The sequence below is a fragment of the Dama dama genome, chromosome 19 (assembly GCF_033118175.1).
Source record: "Dama dama isolate Ldn47 chromosome 19, ASM3311817v1, whole genome shotgun sequence".
Classification (NCBI taxonomy): domain Eukaryota; kingdom Metazoa; phylum Chordata; class Mammalia; order Artiodactyla; family Cervidae; genus Dama; species Dama dama.
The window spans coordinates 3,051,672-3,073,736 of NC_083699.1; the positions used below are offsets into that span (position 1 = coordinate 3,051,672).

Below are 22,065 nucleotides of genomic sequence, written 5' to 3' on the forward strand. Positions count from 1 at the left end.
GAATGGCCTGACATGAATCAAAATTAACATGAACTTGAGCCACAGAGGTAGCATATCTAATAAAGCCTTTCTCTGCAAACTGTTTGGACAGCACAGAGCACAGAGGAAACACATGTACTAGTTTTACCACTTCGAATGGATTCTCAAACATAGCTTCTGAAATACCAAATTAATAATATTTTCTGTAGCAGAAGATCCTGTTTAATACTGCATAACTTGAGAACCAAAATGCTTGGCTTAGAACTTTTCAATTAATTTGTAATATATGTGTTGAAAAACAAGCTCATAAATGTATTTCTTAATGAAATAATATTTCTGAAAGTGCCTCCCATAATGTTTGGGAAATAGCAGGCTCCTAGTTAACATTCGTTTCTTTATGTTTTCTCCATCTGGAGGGCCTGTTTTATCCATATAGCATAGAATTTGGCTTGTACATAATGCTGGGCGAAATCTCATTAGTCTTTTTAAAATCAGCCATTTAGTTCCATTTTTTCTTTCTGTTAAATCCACTGACTAAAAACTGTTTATGTTATATTATGCTGTATAAAATTGGCCTAGAGCAAAGATAATGAATTCTATGGTATTGCTTCAAACTGCCATACGTATTAATTGGTCAAATTGATTGACTAAAACACTTGATTTGCCAAATAATTTCCAAGTAAATATTTTAACTTACCCATTTACTTGAGTTTAAATATGATCTAAGGCCTGGCCTAGTGATCTAATCTCAGAAGCTAGATCTACAGACCCAAAATATTCCTTTCCACTTGTTTGCTGCTTTAAATGTTTTGGAGGATGTTCATATCCATTATTTCTTTCCCAGAAATGTAGCTTATTCACTAAAACCTTTCCAAGCCTCTTTAAAGGCAGTATTTTCTGAAAATGAAATTGAACTTTTGGTGTCCTCATTTGGTTGTGTACGCATATTTCTGATGTGGTTATTTTTGCTTGATCCCTAAGAGACCCCTGGCTCCAGTTCTGCCTGGGACTGTTGGCATTGGAGATATAGATCATCTGTGTTCATTTCTTTCCATCCTCCTCCATCTTCACCTAAAACCCTGAGGAGCTGTAGTTGGTATGGCTCTTATTTTTTCATCCATTTGTTGTCTTCTTACTGATGATCCAGCGTGGAGCATATGGAGGGTGCCTGCCTTCTGCTCACAGAGGACCAGAAAAATGAATGAGGGCGCTGTAATCTAATCAACCTGGCAAACGCTTAAGCATGCAGAGCTTCCCGTGCATCCCGTGGTGTGGTCGGCATGGTCTCAGTCGCGGAATTGCGTCTGTGGTCCCACGGACATCATCCTTCTCCTTTCTGGGTGTCGGGTGCCTGCCGGGCCCCGGTGCCCCATGTCTCAGCACAGCCATTGGGTGCTTCTGACTTCACCCCTAAGCGCCTGTCCGATGGTCTGTCCTCAGATCTTCCTGCTGCGGCCCATTCTGCGACTCGGGTCCTTGTCACAAAGCAGGACGCTTCCATGCCAGTCGCGTTGCGGCCTTCAGAGGCTGCTCTGACAGTAGGCACAGAAGGGTCCGAGGAGTGATGTCTCATGGGCAGGACTCTGACTGAGAAACACCATGTCACAGGAGAGGGAGCGCGTGGGAGGGGAAGGACGTGGGGACTGAGGGGAAGATTCAGGCTCCTCCGGGGTCTCAAGCCGGTGGGCTGAAGGCTGTGTTTGTCCCACAGATATGTTTGGTCTTCCTAACGTAATTTTCTTTTTTTAAATTTTCTGTTATTAATGCTTAAAATTAGGGAATCTCACATGAAATGCAAATTTCCAAGTCCTTAAAAAAAAGGTCAGATCTTTAGCAGGATGTGAAGAAGAATGTCAGAGATACTGTTACCAGTGTGGGACCTAAGCAGCCGGACGGAGGAGCTGCCCCTTCCCAAGATGGAGGAGACTGTGAGCAAAGCCGGTTCTTAGGAGCAGGGACCGACCAGAGATGTATGCGGTGTGTGAAGTTTTGAGGCAAATATTAAACATCTTAGTGAAAATGTGGACCAGGGGAGTCGGTGCAGGCATGGGGAGCTCAGGAGAGAGGTCGGGTGAGACGTTGCCCCAGGAGTGTCAGCATGTAAGTGATATTTATAGCTGGGAGACAAGATGATACCAGCAAGAGAGTGGCTGTGATACGGAAGAGTCCTGCAGACCGAGCCCTGGGGCAGGAAAATGTGCGGCCAGGGGACCCAGCGACCACGCCCGCAAGGCAGGAGAGCCCCTGCACACTCAGGTTTCGCACAAGCCACGCAGGACCTCGGGAGGGGCAGCGAGCCATCCGGGCCAGGTGCTGTGGTGAGCCAGGTAGGCGGCCGCTGCGAAGCGGTCCCGGGCCCAGAACGCGGGGTCCCCGGTGACTTTGGCAGGGACACAGCTGCTGGAGGAGGAAAGCTTATCCCAGCAGGTCCAGGGAAGGGAGACGTGGAGCCCTTCTGACGCATTTAATTAAAGAGAGAAGGGAAAGGGGCTCCCAGCTGGATGGGGATGTTGGGGCGAGAGACGGCGGTGGTGGTGGTTTTGGATGGAAGCAGGTGCAGCATGTTTGCGTGTCGATGGAAGTGATCCAGGCGGCCGAGAGGACTGAAGAACCTGGAGGGAGCCTTGCCGAGTGACGCCCTGGAGCAGGTGAGGAGTGTGTCTGAGCGCACGTGTGGGCAGCGTGGCTTCAGCCCAGGGCAGGACGGCCGCGTGGCACGGAGGCGGGCAGGCGGCGGTATTGTTTTGATCTAGTGAGTGAATGAGCAGTCGGCCAGAAGAGGCTGAGAGGGACACGCCGCCCCCAGGAGCGTCGCCCTAGTGACCTTACCTCGTGGCCCCTCCCTGCTACTTTGTGAGGAGAAGCCAGCCAGGCTGGTGGCGGAGTTGACAGGGTCCGAGGCGAGGTTATTTTCTTTGAATGTTTGTTTGTTTGTGGCTGCGCTGGGTCTTCACTGCTGCGTGTGGCCTTTCTCTAGACTCAGAGGGCGGGAGCTGTTCTTCGTCGCGGGGTGCGGGCCTCTCGTTGCAGCGGCTCCTCGAGGGTGCAGCCGACTCAGTAGCTACGCCGCTTGGGTCCGGTCGCCCCGCGGCATGTGGGGTCTTCCCGGACCAGGTATGGAACCTGTGTGCCCTGCACTGACAGGTAGATTCTTAGCCACTGACCCACCAGGGAAGTCCCAAGTCGAGCTTATTAAAGTCTGGGTTTGAGTACTGATGTGGTTGGCATTTCCAGGGCACAGTTGGGAGGGTTATTTAATTTAGCTTGAAAGGCAAAGATTGGGTGGGTCCCTGGAGACTGCAGTTGTCTGTTGCTGGGCAGCAGCTGTCTTCTGGTGATGGGAAACGCTCTCACCCCTGACCCCCCCTCACCCGCTCCTCTCTCTGCATGACCAGCCCACCCCATGGGCACTTGGCTTTATAACTCTTGGTCAAGCTTGCGAGTGAGGAAGAGGAGGGAATTTTTGGTGAGAGAGGAGAGGTGGCGGATCCACGATGGGGTCGGTTTGGGTTTGTGTGTGAGAGGGAGCCTGAGGGGATACGAGTGAGGGCCCCAGGCCAGAGGGCGTGAGTCACTGAAATGGTCCGAGGATGAGTGGCACGGCGGCCGCGTCTCCTCGGGAAGGATTTTGCTGGCGGCGCTGCACATCTCTTCTTGGAACCTGCGTGAACACCGCACGCAGAGAGCGTCGTGAGAATTGAAAATGCTTCTGTGTGCGCCATCGTGGGTTACTTCCCATTCCGCTCTGACCAGTCCTGCCGTCTCTCGTCCACACCTTCCCGGCTGCACTTCTCAACTGGTCGTGAAAATTCTATCTGATCTTTTGGTAACACCAGGTCACAGGGATTATTTTAACGGCTAACCTAAGCAGTATTATTGCTGGCTTGGGTTCAAACTATGTCTTGTGATCTGGACGTCACTCTTGAGATTCTATCAAGTTAAAATTAGAACACTTATTTTAAGAGATGTGTGCAAGCTGAGACAAATCCCCAGTAGTGGGTCAGAATGAATGGCTCTCAGTAATTTAGAGACAATTGTGATATGTACCCAATTTTTTTTTTTTTTTCCTGGCTGGTAAAATTTGGTGGATAAATCGGGCTGTGAGTCAGTGATTCTTCTGGTTATCCTTGCACTCAATCGAGGTCACTTGAACTTGATCTTCTGATATCAGCATGTCCCCTTCTTGTTCACTGCCTACTTTGCTTTTGACTAAAAAAGCGACCTAAATTCTGACTGTCGTACCTGTTTGGCCTTTGGTAAGGGAGAGAGATACCACCAGAAAAATACTCTGGGTTTCTCTTCTGTAAGAAACACCTCTCCCCCAAATTTGCATTTCAGCTAAATTGTTCTTTTAAGCAGAAGTAGTTTTCCCTTTTCTTGTGACCCGTGCTCACTCTTATTTCATTTCACCTGGTTATTTTGGACTTTTTGTAAATGGCTGAAGAGTAAGTTGGTTAAAATGATAGAAAGTGATTTTTAGAAACACTCCTCAGGGAACATGATTGTGACAAACATAATTACATGAAATCCGTATCTAGACAAATGGAAATTCCAGATACAAAAACTGAGACCTCTCGCTCATCTCTTTTGCAAACAGAATGTTTTATTATGAGAGCTCATAGAGCAGGCCGTTCAGGATGCTGAGTCTTGTGATTAAATACCATGCTGCTTGTGCAGCGAGACCACAGTTACATAAACTGTGTAACTGACAAACCTTCATATATGGTGGTCAGGGTTAGGCCTGATGAGGCCGCCCCTTTCGCAGGGCCCAGGGCAGCCTCGGGTGATCTCCAGGAACATCCTTAGGGTGACTGCCTTTTGCACAACTGCTGAGTCTGTCTTCACTTCCTCCCTCCTCCTTTCTGAGCCCCGTGATTCCCACTCAGCAGCTGCCTCCCTCCCCACCCTCAAAGGGCCCCGGGCAGAACCTCCAGTGACTCACCAGGCCTGTTCTTCTCATAAAGCATCCTTGCTCTGAAACTTGTTTTTCTCCCACCCCTATTCGTTCCCACAGAGCTGTCAGGTCGGTGGCACTGAGGTTAAAGTAATACCTCAGCACCTCAGAAACAAGTTCTGATTCCTGACTGTGCAGAAACAGGGCTGACTCCAGTGTGAACCTGTGACATCAGAAGCCTCCGCACCCTGGGCCGTGCGCCCAGCATCTTCCTCTCGCGCGCGTCTCTGCTGTCACCTCCCGAATCCTCGTGAACTCTTCCCGGTCTGCCCCTCACTACCCTGGACCCAGTCACTTTTTTCCAAGAAACACCTCACATGGGGCGTTTTATGACTTGTTTTGTTGCTGGAATTTGAGTAGCTGTCGGGGGAGTCCGTCACGCTGGGCAGCCTCCCACAGTTCTGCTCACCTCTTGGCCCACCCCACCATCCCCCCGCTTACCCACACCCACGGGGTTCCTCACCTCGGAGCAGAAAGAGCAGTTCACCCCACATTTAGGGCCCTTTCAGATCTCCGTTTCCACCTGTAACAGACTTATCAAGAACTCTCTTAAGACCAACACCGCTGTGCCTGTGAAAGGACCCTCCGGTGAATAACAGGATTTTTCACAACGTTAGGGTGGGATGTGGAGTCCTTGAGAAGTCCTCCCCCTGGCCACAGAGGTAACGGTGACTTAGTTAAAGAAACACTCAGGCACCGTGGGTTCATGGAGGACGAGCCCAGGCCTGAACCACAGTGAGATGCAGGGTGTGGACTGTCCCCAGTGGCATTCCTATTGGCTAGGAGAAGGCCATGGGCCACGTGGGCAGGAACCCAGCAGGCATGAGCCAGGTATCCAGGGAAGTGGCAGAGGCCCCTGGGCCGCCTCGGGGAACGGGCAGAGCCAGTGTAGGTGTCTGCCTCCCACAGACAGTGGGCCGTCCTGCGGGCAGGCAGGTTTGCTGCCTTGCGGGGGCGTTCTGCTGTGGATTAGACCACTGTGCCTCCCTCTGCATGCCCTCTGATGGCCCAGTTCATGGAGTGAGGTGCTGGGAAGGCCCCTAGACACTGTCCAGCACAGCCCACTTGAGAGTCCCTAAGAAGCACCATCCATTTCTTGCTCTTGTTTTCCCCTTTCCCCCTAAACTGTGTGTGGACTGCATCCTTCTGAGAACAGTTTTCAGACCGTGCTGAGTTGCTTGCTCTCTAGCTTTCTTTCCTGTTAATTACTTCCTGCTGCTATGTCCTTGACTATATTGGGGATATTTCCAGGGTTCATTTCCAGCTTTGATATTGACTGTCGTATTAGTTGCTCAGTCATGTCTGACTCTCTGCGATCCCAGGGACTGTAGCCCATCAGGCTCCTCTGTCCATGGGATTCTCCAGGCAAGAATCCTGGAGTGGGTAGCCATTCCCTTCTCCAGGGGACCTTCCTGACCCTGGGATCAGCCATGGGCCTCCCGCATTGCCAGCAGGCTCTTTACCATCTGCGCCACCAGGGAAGACTGTCTGTAGGCAAGGAGTTAATCTGTGGAGTGACAAGTGATACTCTGAGATTATGTCCTTAATAATTCTGAGAATGTCTTACAGCCTGGCTGTGGTGGAGAACCTTGGCTCTGGAGCCAAACTGCTTTGCTGAAATCCTAGCCCTGTAATTCACCAGCCACATGATTCTAGACAAGTTAGTTAATTTCTTCCCACCTTGGTTTCCTCGCAAAGTTGTTTTGGAAATGAACTGAGCTGAAGCAGGCAAATGTTAACCAGTGCCTGGCACATGTGAGTGCTCAATGCATGCTCAGGCACGTAGCTCGGTCCGACTCTTTACGACTCCATGGACTGTAGCCTGCCGGGCTCCTCTGCCCATGGAATGTTCCAGGTAATACTCAAGGGAATTGCCGTTTCCTCCTCCAGGGGATCTTCCTGACCCAGGGATTGAACCTGCATCTCCTGAATTGGCAGGTGGAGTCTTTACCACTGAGCCACCTAGGAAGCCCTGATAGAGGCTAGCTATTCCAATTACTGTTGCTTAAGCATGTGTGAGCTGTGAGGAGAGTGGGCTGGAAAGGAATAAAGTTCATGGTGTATTCACGTTTTAATATTATTTTTCTTAGTGTTGCTGTCTCTCATGTGATGACTGTACGTGACGTTTAAATTAGGCTCAGCAGGTCATGGGTTGAGACGCTGGTTGGTTAATAAAGGAGAAGCTGATAGGTGCTATTGCTTCAGGCAGGGAAGTCGGGACAAGAGGGGGATGTCAGAGGAGGCGGGAGGGGCCTCTCACATGTGCTCTATTCTGGTTTGAGGCTTAGGTGTACCGCTCGGCTGAGGCCGGGCCCGTTGTCCCTGCCTGGCCCCCGCTGCCCCAGAACACAAGTATCAGGTCTCTGGGCTGGGTTGCCCCCTCATCATTAGAACATCTGTTGAAGGCACTTCTCTTAATCCTGCTCATCTTTCTCAGGCCTTGACTGAGCCTCTTCCGAAAATCCCCACCTGCAGTAACTGCTTTGGAATGTCCATAGCACTCAACGTCAGCACTGCCCTGCTGGCTCTGACGTGCTGCCTGCTTGTGCTATTGTTTCGTATTTTTATGTGGATGACTCATCTCCATGTCTGGATAAAGGCTCTTGGGGCTGCACGCTGACCATAGTAATGGTGCCTTACATGGAACTGTTGGGTATTTAATTGATCACCCTGGTGGTGGTGTAGTCGCTAAGTCATGTCCGACTCTTGCGACCCCTTGGACTGTATCCTTGCCAGGCTCCTCTGTTCATAGGATTCTCCAGGCAAGAATACTGGAGTGAGTTGCCATTTCCTTCTCCAGGGGACCTTCCTGACCCAGGGATCGAACCCAGGTCTCCTGCACTGCAGGCAGAGCTACGAGGGAAGCCTGTCTATGCACAAATTTGAGCATTATGATTTATCCCTTCAAGAATAACATTGAGAATTCTTGTGTGTGATGTGCCCAAGTATGTGTATGCATGTAAAATATACCACATGTAAAAAACAAAGAGTATGCTTGGGAATATCAGGTATCCATGCCATCATCAGAAGAAATGCCTTGAGGGGGGACAGTTACCCTTAGGAGGAATTAGACTGTAGGCTCTCTTTTTGTGCTTGGTTTTGGAGTAGCAGCATGGTAGGATGGTAAGAACTTAGGCTTAAGAGAGGGACAGGACCCCATCGCTGCCACTAAATAGCCATATGACTCTAGACAACTCAGCTCTAGGACCCTCCATTTAACACATTAGTAAAATCTACCTGGCAGGACTATTATTATTCCCAAATGTGTCCTGAAAGAATCTGGACCCCAAACATAGTAAAATGTCAGATGTTGTTCAGTTGCTCAGTCATGTCCAAGTCTTTGTGACCCCATGGACTGCAGCACCCCAGGCTTCCCTGTCCTTCACCATCTCCTGGAACTTGCTTAAATTCACGTCCATCGAGTCAGTGATGCCATCCAACCATCTCATCCTCTGTCGTCCCCTTCTTCTCCTGCCCTCAATCTTTCCCAGCATCAGGGTCTTTTCTAATGAGTCAGCTCTTTGCATCGGGTGGCCAAAGTACTGGAGCTTCAGCATCAGTCCTTCCAATGAATATTCAGGACTCTTTTCCTTTAGGATGGACTGGTTGGATCTCCTTGCAGTCCAAGTGACTCTCAAGAGTCTTCTCCAACACCACAGGTCAGAAGCATCAATTCTTTGGTGCTCAGCCTTCTTTATGGTCCAGCTCTCACATCATTACATGACTACCGGGAAAACCATAGCTTTGACTAAGTGGACCTTTGTCAGCAAAATGTCAGATAATGATAGCTATATAACAGGTTTCTGACATTAAAAACAAAACAAAAAAACCTTTAGGAGATAAGAAAGGCTACATGAATAGAGTGTGCATTGTTTTGATCTGCACATCATGCTCAAGTGCTTCGGTTGCCTATAGGATAACTCCACTAAAATCTGACACTTGAACCCGGCACCCAAGGATCTGTCCCATGTTACGTTTCCCTGTCAGAGCTTCCTGAAAGTGAAAGTCGCTCAGTCATGTCCAGCTCTTTGCGACCCCGTGGACTATACAGTCCATGGAATTCTCCAGGCCAGAATCCTGGAGTGGGTAGCCATTCCCTTCTCCGGGGATTTTCCCAGCCCAGGAGTCAGACCCAGGTCTCCCGCATGGCAGGCGGATTCTCCCCCAGCTGAGCCACCGGGGAAGCCTCAGAGCTTCCTGCTCGTGTCTGACTGGAGGACGCTCAGTCTGCACACACGTGCTCTGCGGCCCCGGCCCAGACGACCTGGTGTTCACACCTGCTACCCAAAGCCTGTCTGTCTGCGGCACCAGTTTTTAGGTCACGTCCTCTGTCTCATCACCGCCCGCCCCCCGACCTCAGCTCTCAGTGATCTCTTTGCCTCTGAACTCCTAGGGCACTTGGGGTTCCCGTCTTCCTTTTGGCGCTTGTATTCACCTTTATCATTACTTCATTTTACATGTGTATAGATTGTATACATGGGACAGACAGAATAGGACCATTCTTAACTCTTACTTTTCTTACACTATGATACATAGTGTGTGTGTGTTGTGAAGTATAGTATATACCCAGGAGGATGTAGAGAAATGTTCAGTTTTAAGAAACCCACCACCCAGGTCCAGAAGTGGACTGTGACCAGCACCCTGGACGCGCCTTTGGCCTCTTTCCTATCACAGCCTCCCCTCTCTTCTCAAGATGACCAGTGTCGTGAACTCTGTACTGATTACGGTTTTCTGCTCTTTAAACAGTACTTTTTTAGGTAAGTAGATTCATATGTATGTATGCATATTTACATACGTATGAATACACGTATTCATGTTTCTATTTGAATTTGTATGGTTTGTTCACACCTTTAAAAATCAGTCGTCTATTGCCTGCAGGATGTGTGTAGCTGCAGCTCATTTATTTTGGTTGCTGTATTGTATTCTGTGATGTCAGTATACCAGAAGTTGTCCTTAAAAAAACAGAATGGATAAGTAACCATCAAATTTTGGTGACATTCAACAGTCAGCAGTGTATTTCTTGCTCATATGTTAGTGACTAGATTGGGACAGCTCTGATCGTCTCGGCTGAGTTAGGAGCCAGGCCCACAGGTTTGATCCGCATCTGTTGCGAGCGTCTGATTCTTCTGGAACATTCTTCTGCTGGCAGACGGTGTAGCTTCTCAGGGAGGCTGAACAAAAACAAGCAATGCTTTTAGGAGGCACTGTCCCTTCTGCCCACATTTCATCAGTGAAAGCAAATCGTGCAAATGCATCAATATCAGGGAGGCAAGAAAGAGATTGGGCAAAAAAGTGAATGTTTGCGGAACAGTAAACTCACCTGGTGTGCGGCCGTTGTGGTTGTCTCCAGTTAATGACTATTTCAGACAGTGCTGTGGCTGTGAACCTTTTGATTACGTCTCCTGCTGCGCGCGTGTAGGACTTTCTCTTGGCTTCATGCCTAGGAGGTGAGCTTCCTTCTGGGTTTGAAGCCTGAGCACCTTCAGCTTTCCTAGGTCATATCCCATGGTTTTCCAAGTGGCTGTACCTTTTCTATCCTGTGTGTGCACTCAGTCACTTCAGTTGTGTTTGACTCTGTGCAGTCCCAGGGACTGTAGCCCACCAGGCTCCTCTGTTCATGGGATTCTCCTAGCAAGAATACTGAAGAGGGTTGCCACGCCCTCCTCCAGGGAATTTTCCCAGCCCAGGTATCAAACCCATGTCTCCTGCATTGCAGGCAGATTCTTTACCACTGAGCCACCGGCTCTATCCTTGGTGGACCGGTATTTGGTTGTTGCACGGATCCACTGTTACTTTGGGGTTTTTGTGTATCTTTAACATACAGTTGACGACTTCCCTGGTGGCTCAGTGGTAGAGAATCCGCCTGCAGTGTGAGAGCTGAAGGAGACCTGGGTTCAGTCGCTGGGTCGGGAGGATCCCCTGGAGGAGGGCTTGGCAGCCCACTCCAGTATTCCTGCCTGGAGAATCCCATGAACAGAGGAGCCTGGCCAGCTCCAGTCTGTAGGGTTGCAAAGAGTTGGACAAGACAAGCAACTCAGCACTCAGGCACAACGGACCCTTGAATGATTTCAGAAGTAGGTCTAAAGTTTTTTCAGCGAGGTCAGCTTTTCTAACCACGACTGAAGGCTGGAAGGCGCACGGTCAGTGCTCAGAATTCACTAACTGTTTCAACTTGTGTCCACTTGGCAGGTTTGGTGCAAAAGCCAAAGTTGTGCATTTCCTAGGACGAACCAAACCATGGAATTATACTTACGATCCTCAAACAAAAAGTATTCAGAGTGAGTCCCATGATCCCAATATGACTCACCCAGAGTTTCTCAGCCTGTGGTGGAACATCTTCACTACCAGCGTGTTACCTGTGCTTCAGCACTATGGCCTTGTCAAAGACACCCGCTCGCATGTACATGTGGTAGGTTCTCTTTTTTTCTTGCAGGTAATTTGGTGTATTGTTTTTAAAAAGTTGGCATACTACTAAAGACAGACTTTTTTAGTGGTATTTTGAATGGAGAGATAAGTAAGACTTTGTGGAAAGAAAAGAGCGTTCATCTTAGAGGGGAGAAATACTACCAGCAAAGATTCAAGCAGAAGTAGGTTTTTGGCAGATTTCATTAGCCTTGGGAGCACAAGAAAAGTTTTTAGAGGTTTAGACTGACAGATGTATCTGTATATATATCCATATGTTATAACGATAAAATTCTTAGTCCATTGTCCTAAGACTGTAAGATTATTCCTAAAGTAGTGGTTTACAAAAACAAAGAATGCCCCAGTTCATGTTTTAGAAGCCGCAGAAATTTTAAATATACCTATTTTAGTTTTGCCATTTGTGTAGAACAGTATTTTTCAAGTGAAAATTACAATAACAGGAACATACAATAAATACTTTTCTGGGATTATTTTTAGTTGCTGTGTTTTATTCCTCTGTTCATATAGGATTTTAGAAAATCTCTTTGTAAGAAGAAGATTACATGGTAACATTTACAGTTACATCCTGCTTAGCATCTTTTCTGACTTTAAAGGTCTTCCTCTGAGGCTGGTTCTTTTGGAAGAGTTGCAGGAGGATGGGAAATTAAACTTTTATGTTACATAGTAAGATATAAAGAATAAAACTAAATGGGTGAATTATAATCAAGTCTAAAAGATCAGTTAATTAACTTGCTATCATATAAGAGACTATAAAGTTAGATTTTAGTCATTTCACTTATGAGCACTGGTACTGAAATATAAAAAGGAGAAAGTGAGAAACAACACTTACATTCTTACACTATTTGCTTTATATGGACCATGAAATAATATTTAGACAGTACTTGGAATATTGCCTTGTGCATAGGAAGTGCTTACAAAAAGATATCTATTCTTATTTAACCCTTATAACCACTCTGGCAAGTAAGTAAGATTTTTGTTAACATCCCCTTCTTACATATATTAAAATTAACTGAGACGTAAAGAAGTCACACAGCTTCTCTTAGTTATGTAAGAGATGAGGCAGTAGGAGGACTGGGACTTACATCCCGGCTTGAGAGACTCTTGTCCTCGTGAAGAGCGCTGAGAGAGGGGATCTGCGGGAAGCTCCCTGTCTCATTCCTGTGGCCAGTGGAAGGCAGGGGAAGGACCGATGTCGCTGCAGCTGTGATAGAATCCGTGGAACCTACCCAGATACCTTGGAAGTCTAGAATATTCATTTAAATTCATACATAGACACTCATACTTACACACATGTATAGCAACAGAAATAGGTAATCACACGTTCTGTTCTACCCTTTTCTCTGTTAAAAGCAATACCTGCATGTATTCACTTGCCTTCCTTTTTCCCTACTAATGGTTCTAGTCCTGTCGCACCTGGGAGCTTTATGAAGGATAACCGTAAATGTTCTTTTATGGTACTCCTGAAGTTAATTGCCTGTGTTGTGTGCGCTCAGTCGTGTCCAACTCTTTGCATCCCCGTGGACTGTAGCCCACCAGGCTCCTCTGCCTGTTTGGAATTTTCCAGGCAGGAATACTGGAGTGGGGTGCCATTTCCTACCTCAGGGGATCTTCCTGACCCAGGGATCGAACCCGCGTCTCTTGTGCCTGCTTCATTGGCAGGCAGATTCCTTACCCCTAGTGCCACCTGGGAAGCCTGAAGTTAATTCCCCAGCTGTATGTAATGAGAACTGAATTTAATGCAGAGCAGGCTTGCTCCATTTCCTGCACATTGACCTTGTTCCTTCCACACAAGCCAGGGACTGAGGGTTATGCACCAAGGGAAGTAAAGATGGGAAATGAAGACTCATTCAAAACTAAGCAGATTAATGGAAGCTACAGGAATAGATGCTACTTGGTAATACACTGGAACAGGAAGATAGGTTTGGTGTGTAGTCTCAAACCATCTAGCTCGCTTTTATAACCCGACAGCTCTGTATGTGGTGCGGCTCTCTGCTTAGGTCCTTAGCGTCTCAGGTGTACCATTTTGTTTAAGTTCTCAACCTTTCTGAGCCCACACAGATCAGGAACTTATCATGAGACTTGTGTTCCCTTGTCCATCCATCTTACGCTTTCTAATGAACTGTTGCAGCTTTCAGACTTGGTCTATACACTGGCTTTCTCTTGTGGCTTCTGTAGAAAGGTATGCAGAACTTAAACGTTAACCCTAACCCAGTTAATTTGTTCCCCCAATGTTTTCACCAAGTTGAGAAGTCTTCATTCTGTTAGGAAAAAAAAAATCATATGATCCTTGTATTTCTGTGTCTTTCTTTGTTTTGCTTCATGTAATACTTTTTGGTTTTTGCTACTTTGCATGATGATTCATCCTGTTTTACTCACCTTCCTCAATTTACTGCATTCTTTAAAACGGTCCGACTTGAAGCTCTAAAGGAGTCTCTACTTGTTCTCTCCTTTCTAGGAAAATGTCTCAGGAGCCGTATCACAGCTGTCCCTTGGGGAGACCCCAGCCCCGGCACAGCCTTTTGTATCCTCGGAAGAACGGAAGGAGCGGTGGGAACAGGGCCAGGCTGACTACCTGGGAGCAGATTCCTTTGACAACATCAGGAGGAAGCTTGACACTTACCTCCAGTAGAAACACTGCGGTTTCCGGTTTCAGGTGGACACACCCACTTCACAGGCACTTGTTTCTGATACTTAGTCCCTAGAGCTGGGTTAAGAAAGATCTGTTACAGTTGCTAGAGGCTTTCACTAAAATTCATCAGATGTGGGGTTTTTTGCAAGACGACTGGTGAGAACTGGGCAAAAGTTGTTTAAGTAGCAATTCTGTCACACGAACAAGAGTTCTGCTTTTTAACCCTGAGCTTGTATTTCCGAAATTCTCAATTAAGCTGATTGCCAATGTATATGGTAAGGGAAACTCAATCTTAAGTTGTTACGATAGCTGTATCAACTCTTAAAATGTGCCAAGCCAGGCTGCAAATCAGTCTCCTTTCAGAATGGGACACGCACGGTACATGTCTCTTGCTTGCTTGCTGTACCCCTCACTAGACCTGCATTTTAGAGTCGCCCAGAGGCTGCCAGAGTGATTATAATTCTGCTTTCAGATAAAGACAGCCTGTAATAGCACTGCTGAGTGATTCATAAGCGTATCAACAAACGGTGTTCACCCATTTCCTAGCCTTAGTGTCTGAAGATGCTCACGTTTTCTGTGTACAGTGAGGCGGCATGCTGGAATGCTCTGTTCCGTTCTGTATATCTGAAAACAGCAGTGTGATGCCTCCCTGCAGTGGCACCCTGTATGAAAAATAAAGACTTACTGCCATATCTTGGTTGTTTCATTAAATTAAGGATGCCCACTCCTCATGGGGAAAAATTTTTTCACAGAATTTTTCATAATTTGTAGAATTTGTATTTTAAAAACCACTGTAAAACTTGACACTGAAATATATGCTTTAGAAGTTGTTTTCTAGATACCTAGGGAAATCTACATCTAGTAGTTCTCCAGTGATGGTGATGTATCTGATATGATAGATGGAGGAAAGGAAGATCAAGTTTATCTCATCTGTCACTCACATTTCATCTCTATATTAAGTGGGTACTCAAATTTTAGAATATTGTAACCTTAATGAACCTAGGTTCATTGTCAAAACATTTCAGGGCTATTAGTATCAGACCCAGTGTCTTCTAGCATTTTTATCTGTGGCTTAAAATGATAGAAATATCAATATAAAACATACTTATTAAATGTGCAGGTGACTTCGTTGCACAGATGCCAAGATAGTGGAGGGCATGATTTAAATGACCTTTTAAATCTGAAGTGAGTAATCACAAATTATTCTGTTGAAGAAGACAAGAGAGGAGACCATAACAAGAAGAAACTTTAGAGGTTTAATTGGCCAGAAGCTGCAGTGGCTTTTAACCTTCAAGATCAGGAATAAAGATTCCTTTATTTCCACAGTAAGGGTGTGAATGAATGTTGGAATATGGAAACTTGGAGGCAAGAATGGATTGGGGGGACCACCTTGGAGGTTGGCTACCAGAAGAGCTTAAGAAGAGCCTGAGGATTTACCTCAAAGTATAAACTGTTAAATAACCACTGATTTCTGAAGGTAAAATAAGCTAGTTATTTGGACTGGTAGAAAGTGAGTTGCTGTGATCTTCAAATACATGAAGCACTACCAAAGATTTAAGTGTCTTCACATGTCAGGAGCAGCCATACAAAGACCCCTCAAGATCCTTCTAGTCCAAGAATCTCTGCAATGAGGGATATCCATTGCATAGAAAATTCTGGCAAAACTGAAATTAAATTCATTACAGTGCAATTTACAAGTCATACAAACAAGTATTTCTGGACAATCTATTGGTATCTAATATTAAAAAATTTTAATTGAAGGATAATTGCTTTACAATCTTGTGTTGGTTTCTGCCATACATTGACATGAGTCAGCCACAGATACACACATGTCCCTTCCCTCTTGAATGTCCCTCCCACAGCCCAGCCCACCCCACCCCTCTGGGTTGTTACCGAGCCCTTTAGTTCCGAGCCACGCGGCAGATTCCCACTGGCTCTGTTTTACACACGCTGGTGTGGACGTCTCCATGCTACTCTCTCCGTTCATCCCACCCTCCGCTCTCCTGGCCCTGCAGTCCCACGTCCGTAAGTCTCTTCTCTCTGTCTGCGTCTCCACTGCTGTCCTCTCAGTAGATTCATCAGTACTGTCTTTTTAGATTCCATATGTACATGTTAATAGACGACATTTGTTTCTCTGACTGACTTCACTCTATAATAGACTCCAGGTTCATCCACCTCATGAGAATTGAGTCACATGTGTTCCTTTTTGTGGCTAATATGCCATGTGGGCTTCCCTAGTGGCTCAGAGATTAAAGTGTCTGCTGGCAATGCGGGAGACCGGGGTTCGATCCCTGGGTCGGGAAGATCCCCTGGAGAAGGAAATGGTAACCCGCTCCAGTATTCTTGCCTGGAGAATCCCAGGGACGGAGGAGCCTGGTGGGCTACAGTCCACGGGGTTGCAAAGAGTTGGGCACGACTGAGCGACTTCAGTCGTGAAGAAGCAGGTACCACTGCTTCTTTATTGGTTAATCTGCTGATGGGCATCCAGGTTGCTTCCGTGTCCTAGCTATTGTGAGTGGTGCTGCAGTGGACATTGGAGCACATGTGTCTTTTTCGGTTATGGTTTCCTCAGGGTAATGCCTGGTAGTGGGATTGCTGGGTCACATGGTAGTTTTATTTTATTTTTTTAAGGAATCTGTGCCTAATTTTAAAGTTGGTCTCAACCCTACATTGCTTTCACAGTCTCAATGGTTATAAAAATGTCTGATTTCAAGTAAATACTTGAGCTTATTCGAGAAATTACACCTACCAAAGCATGTATTCAGTCACCTTATTTTCACATCAAACACAATTTGGGTTGACATATACATTTATACAACACAACTCTGAAAAACTCATTCAATAAGCACTTACTAAGTACTGACCATATCACGCATGTGATGGATAGTAGATACACAGGAATGTATAAGACAGACATATTTCCTTATATTCTAGTAGCAAACAGACTGAAAGAAACTAACATATATAATTGCAAATTATGTTCAATAAAATACACTGACCAATACACTTGCCCCTGGGCAAGTCCAGCCTTAGGGTCTTCAGGAAAAACCTCCTACAAGATGGTGATTAAGCCAGAAAGAGAGGCTCTGCAGGAGCCAAAAGGGAGGAGAAGGAAGACTATTCCATTCAGAAGAAATTATGGGAATGGGAGAACTGGGTGGAAATAAAGGCTTTCAAGAGGATGGAGAGGAACGTATTGGCTTCATAGATGAACGTTTGGGCTTTGGATTTTAAATTCAATAATGACTGAAGTTTTATTAATGTAATTTATATGTAGTGTTTTATTAATGGGAACTTACGTACCAAGGTAAGCAGAACAGTATAAAGAAGTCCCATCACCTCCTTTCAGCAGTTGTTTCATCTATGTCCCTACATCCCCATGAACTCTTCCCCTACCAAACTATTTGGAAGCAAATCCTAGATAAAAAAATTCATATGAAATATACCTGCTATCTTTAAAACATAGGGACTTTATAAAATGCTCACGCCAAGAAACTTAATTCCAAATGTCCTCCATTATTTTGTGTTTTACTTCCACTTGATCTTATCAGGATCCAAGTGATAGCTTAAGGTAAAGGATGTCAGATTTATGATCTCCAAAGATTTAGCTTCTGGACCAGGGGACCAGATTTGATCACTCAAGAGCTTTTGTGTAGCAGAGCTTTATTAAAGTATAAAAAGGGACAGAGGAAGCTTCTGAGGTAGACATCAGAAGGGGGAGGGAGAGCTCCCACTAGTCTTATCAAGGCCTGATATACTTTTACCAGACCCCTTCCCACAACATACATCTTAAATTAACAAGATTAGAACTAACAGTAGAAAGGTCTCACCAGACCCACTCCCACAATATACCTAAGAACAAGATTAGTCAGAAGGTTCTTGTTAAGGAAACATGTCCTTACATTGTTTATATTGACTAAGACAAAGCAATGTAGAAAAAAAAAAGTTTGTCCTTTTCTCCTCCTTAAGAACTCCAGGCCCCTATCTCCTCCTCGAGAGCCCAGAACCCTTTCTCCTCCTCGGGGACCCCAGACTTCCATCAACCTGCCTAGGAATTGACTCTATCACAAGTAAGGCCCTTACAGTGCAACTGGTTGATATCTCTGATTCAACTGTGTTTCCTTACACTCCCTTCTGGTTTTGTTGTTGCCTCCTTGCAATTTATTTACTGAAGAAACTAGATTATTTGTCCTTTAGTCTCTCCCACATTCTACACTTTACTGATGGCAGTTTGTTTCCTTGCATTCTGTATTTCTTATAAGCTGATTCAGAGGACCAGTCAGATTAAGGTGTGATTTAATCTCATTATGATATTAACTGCTATTGATGATCATTGCCTAGATACATTATCTCACTGGGGTTACAAAATGGTAATACTCTCACTTACTAGCTGAAATATTTCTATATACTTCCCTTCATCAACTATCTGGTTATCCTGGGTTTTTCCTACTAAAGAGGCAGGATAAATGCTTGATTCCTTCCCTTTGCTCACTAGTCAGTATATAAAATATGCAACTGGTTTCACAGCATTCTTCAAAGGTGGTTTTGAGGGGGTTTGTTCTAGTATCATTATGAGTTAATTAATTTTAATGTAGTTTGTTTCAGTCCAATGCCAGTCATCTTGAAGGTCTAATTGTCTTACCTTTGTGATTTACATTTTAAGAACACTGCTTCTGAAGCTGGTGGAAAACAGCTTAAATGAGAACAAGAGTTGATTAGAAGGCAAGTTAGTTTACTGTGGTGGTCCTGGAGAGATACAGTGGTATTCCAACACATCTTCCACCAGGCTGAAGGCATAAAGCTACTGATGGATTGGATATGAAGAGACCAGGAAGGAGTAAATAAAAACTAGAGGCTTAAGCAACTTGGCTTAAGAGTCTCCAACCTGGCTGCTCCTGAAAAACACTGGAGTTGTAAGTACAGTCTCTTAGGCTTATCACTGTAGATTATGATTCAGTAGACCTTGGTTGAGTTTGAGGCCATAGTATCTCTATTCCAAGTACTATCAAGCAGTGACTATGACCCAAGGGACATTTGAGAACCATCTGATACATTAAGAAGGTACACTAAATACAACAGGGAATCAGAGATTTCAGAAGATGCATGGTGCAGTGTTGTTACATAGCAGGGGATTCAACTTCTATTTAGTAAAGGCTTTCCAGAAGACAAACTCAGCCCCTTGAGTGAAACAGGCAATATTACCATGAATAACATCTATAAATTAATTGTAAAATGTTTACCTCTTTAATGTCACCGAAATGTAGGGAATTAAACTAAGGAAGATTTGGTTTCCCCTTAAATAAAAGTCTGCCACAGTCTGCTTTTTTCTATTACAAATGGATTATTAACTGTTTTTACACTTGGGTATGTTATGTGATGGGCTTCCCTGCTGGCTCAGCCTTTGATCATTTATTTCTCTGAGTTTCTGATGCTGAAATTTAATCTTCTTTAAGTGAAAACAATCTGTAAGAAAGCAATGAGGAAAGACAATGTTTACTAGGTTCTTATAGCTCAATTCTCATATCAGCCCTATAATGTATATATAGATTTCTCATTTCTCTGGTAATCAGAGAATAAGAAAGGTTAAAGACTTTGATTCAGATCTGTGTTTGTTCTAAATCTAAAGCTATGCTCTGCATTAAACAAATGAATTATCAATACAGACCACGAGATCTGGGAAATGGGCCAAGAGATCAACAGTATTCTCTCTATAGACCCAGAAATATAAATGCCAGAAACAAATAATGGAAAAGCTTTCATTTTGCTTGCTATGAAGGTACGGACAATGGCCTTGAAATAGGACTTGGAAAATACTTTTTACAAAAAGACATTCCTAAGTAGGCTGCCTGAAATTGTAATATAAAAATGAACGGGTAAGAAAATTCAAGGATGGAGTTAAGTCATGAATTTTGTCTTGGACACAGTTCAGCTTCACAATGTATAGACTTTGTATCTTAAAAGCCTATACAGAATTATCCTGTTTTCACAGTTGCTTTATTAGCCCAGAAGAGGGAAAACTTCTATGACATGACTATATGATACTGTGGTGTACTCAGGGTCAAGATCCTTTTAGAGATAAGGGCTCTTTACACCTACACTAAGCCACTCAGCTCTTGTGATTTACGTTTCCTTCTGTAATGTCCAGTCTACCAGCTACCACTTCTCACTACTGTTTTCCTAGAACAAAAATACGGAAAGAGTTAAATGTCCAATAACAGGGCCTTTGAACACTAGGTCCTTTTCTATTAAGTATATGGATTTATTGAACTCTTGTTATTTTAGGTGGTTAGAACCTTTTTTGGTTTCTGTGCTTCTAGTTGGGATGAACAGAAACCTAGTCTTCAGATAACTAATACTGCCTTATTGTTGTGACCACGTAACATGCAATCCAAATAATTTGGAGCTCTCCACCTGTATCACAAGACTCAAATCCTTTTTTTGTTAATACACTTGAGGATATCAAAGCATCTAACTAGGGAGTGAAAATTAAACGTATCATCTGGTATAAACTTTTTATGTTTATTTATATCCCTTTGGTTCCCTAATTTTTACACTGCATAAGAGAAAAGCTCTGAACTTAAAAGGCTTAAGTAATTTATTTTTGGTTGTGCGGGGTCTTTGTTGCTGCACATGGGCATTCTCTAGTTGCAGAGTGGGGGCTTTCTCTAAGTGTGGTGTGCAGGCTTCTCATTGCAGTGGTTTTAAAATCCTATGATGTACTATTAGGGAATAGCCATTCCCTACCCTAACATAAGGGGTAAATTAGTTTAAACATTCAGGAAACTGTATCCTAGTTAATTTTATCTGCCTAAGACACTATTGACAGAATGCTGAAAAGATGGCAAACTTACTGACATTTTCAAAACATTAGTCCTATCTCTGCTTTAGCAAATGGCCCACATGTTTTAACAATATATAATCTCTCTGATGACTTTTAATTTCACATCTATCACATTAAATACCCTCTGGGAATATTAGACTGGGTTTCAACTGTGCAAAGACATGCCCTAGAATTTATCTACCAATTTAAGAAATCACTTTGACATTTGCTCTTCTTCTAAGTGAAGTCCCAGTGTATCCTGGTTATTATATCTTGGTTCAGATTAATGGAGGTGTCCTGTTCCATGTACATTTGAATCATATACATTATTAAACTTGTATTTTCATGTAAAAATTAATTTTTATAATTAAAGGTAGAAGCAGGTTTAAATCTGTCAGAAAATTCTTGATCAAGAAGGTTGATCAGAGAGCTGGAAAAGAGATTTTTTTAAATCCCATCTTAACCTTTGGAAGATCTGATTGGAAATAAGAAATCATCTGCCCTTTCAAAAGCAGCATATTTTTATGGCTTCAGCGAAGACTGCTCTCCCTTATTACCACACAGTAAGTATAAATATATTAACATGGAAGAAAACATTATGTCTGCTAACAGGGTTTCTAATCAACGGAGCTGCTCCCTTTGAAGTAGACATCACTGCGGGGAAGCCTCCCAAGCATTATTCACAGCTCTCAGTATCTTGGCGTCTCTTTATTGAGAAGTACCATAAAAATGAGCTACTGAATTCCGAATGTAGAACTTGTAAGGAAGGTTATACATACTTATTGGTGAATTAAATGAAGGAAAGCTGTTGTATTTCACCTTTCGCAAATATTTTCAAGCTTAATATAGTTAAAAACTTAAGGTTAAGCATTTCAATTCTTAATAAGCCAAACATATCACTGTCCTCATATTTTTGATGAATCTTCTTTCCAAATACTAATGAACAGAACTTTGTTAAGCACTATAAATAAAAGGAATAAAAAACACACCAGTGAGTGGGAATGCAAACTACTACAGCCACTATGGAGAACAGTGTGGAGATCCCTTAAAAAACTGGAAACAGACCTGCCATACAACCCAGCAATCCCACTGCTGGGCATACACACCGAGGAAACCAGAAGTGAAAGAGACACGTACACCCCATGTTCACTGCAGCACTGTTTACAACAGCCAGGACAGGGAAGCAACCCAGATGTCCATCGGCAGACGAATGGATAAGAAAGCTGTGGTAAACATATACACAATGGAATATTACTCAGC

The 22,065-nt window shown here is 44.4% G+C and overlaps 1 protein-coding gene across 1 annotated transcript in view; it reads left to right on the forward strand.

Moving 5' to 3' along the window:
• The window catches only part of GYG1 (glycogenin 1), a 34,167-nt gene extending 19,490 nt beyond the window's left edge, over positions 1–14,677 (forward strand). The window contains exons 6-7 of the mRNA XM_061168074.1: positions 11,123–11,342; positions 13,812–14,677. Of these exons, the coding sequence (XP_061024057.1) occupies positions 11,123–11,342; positions 13,812–13,985 (394 nt within the window). The 3' untranslated portion in view covers positions 13,986–14,677. The remainder of the gene's footprint in view (positions 1–11,122; positions 11,343–13,811) is intronic.
• Positions 14,678–22,065: the final 7,388 nt, after the last annotated feature.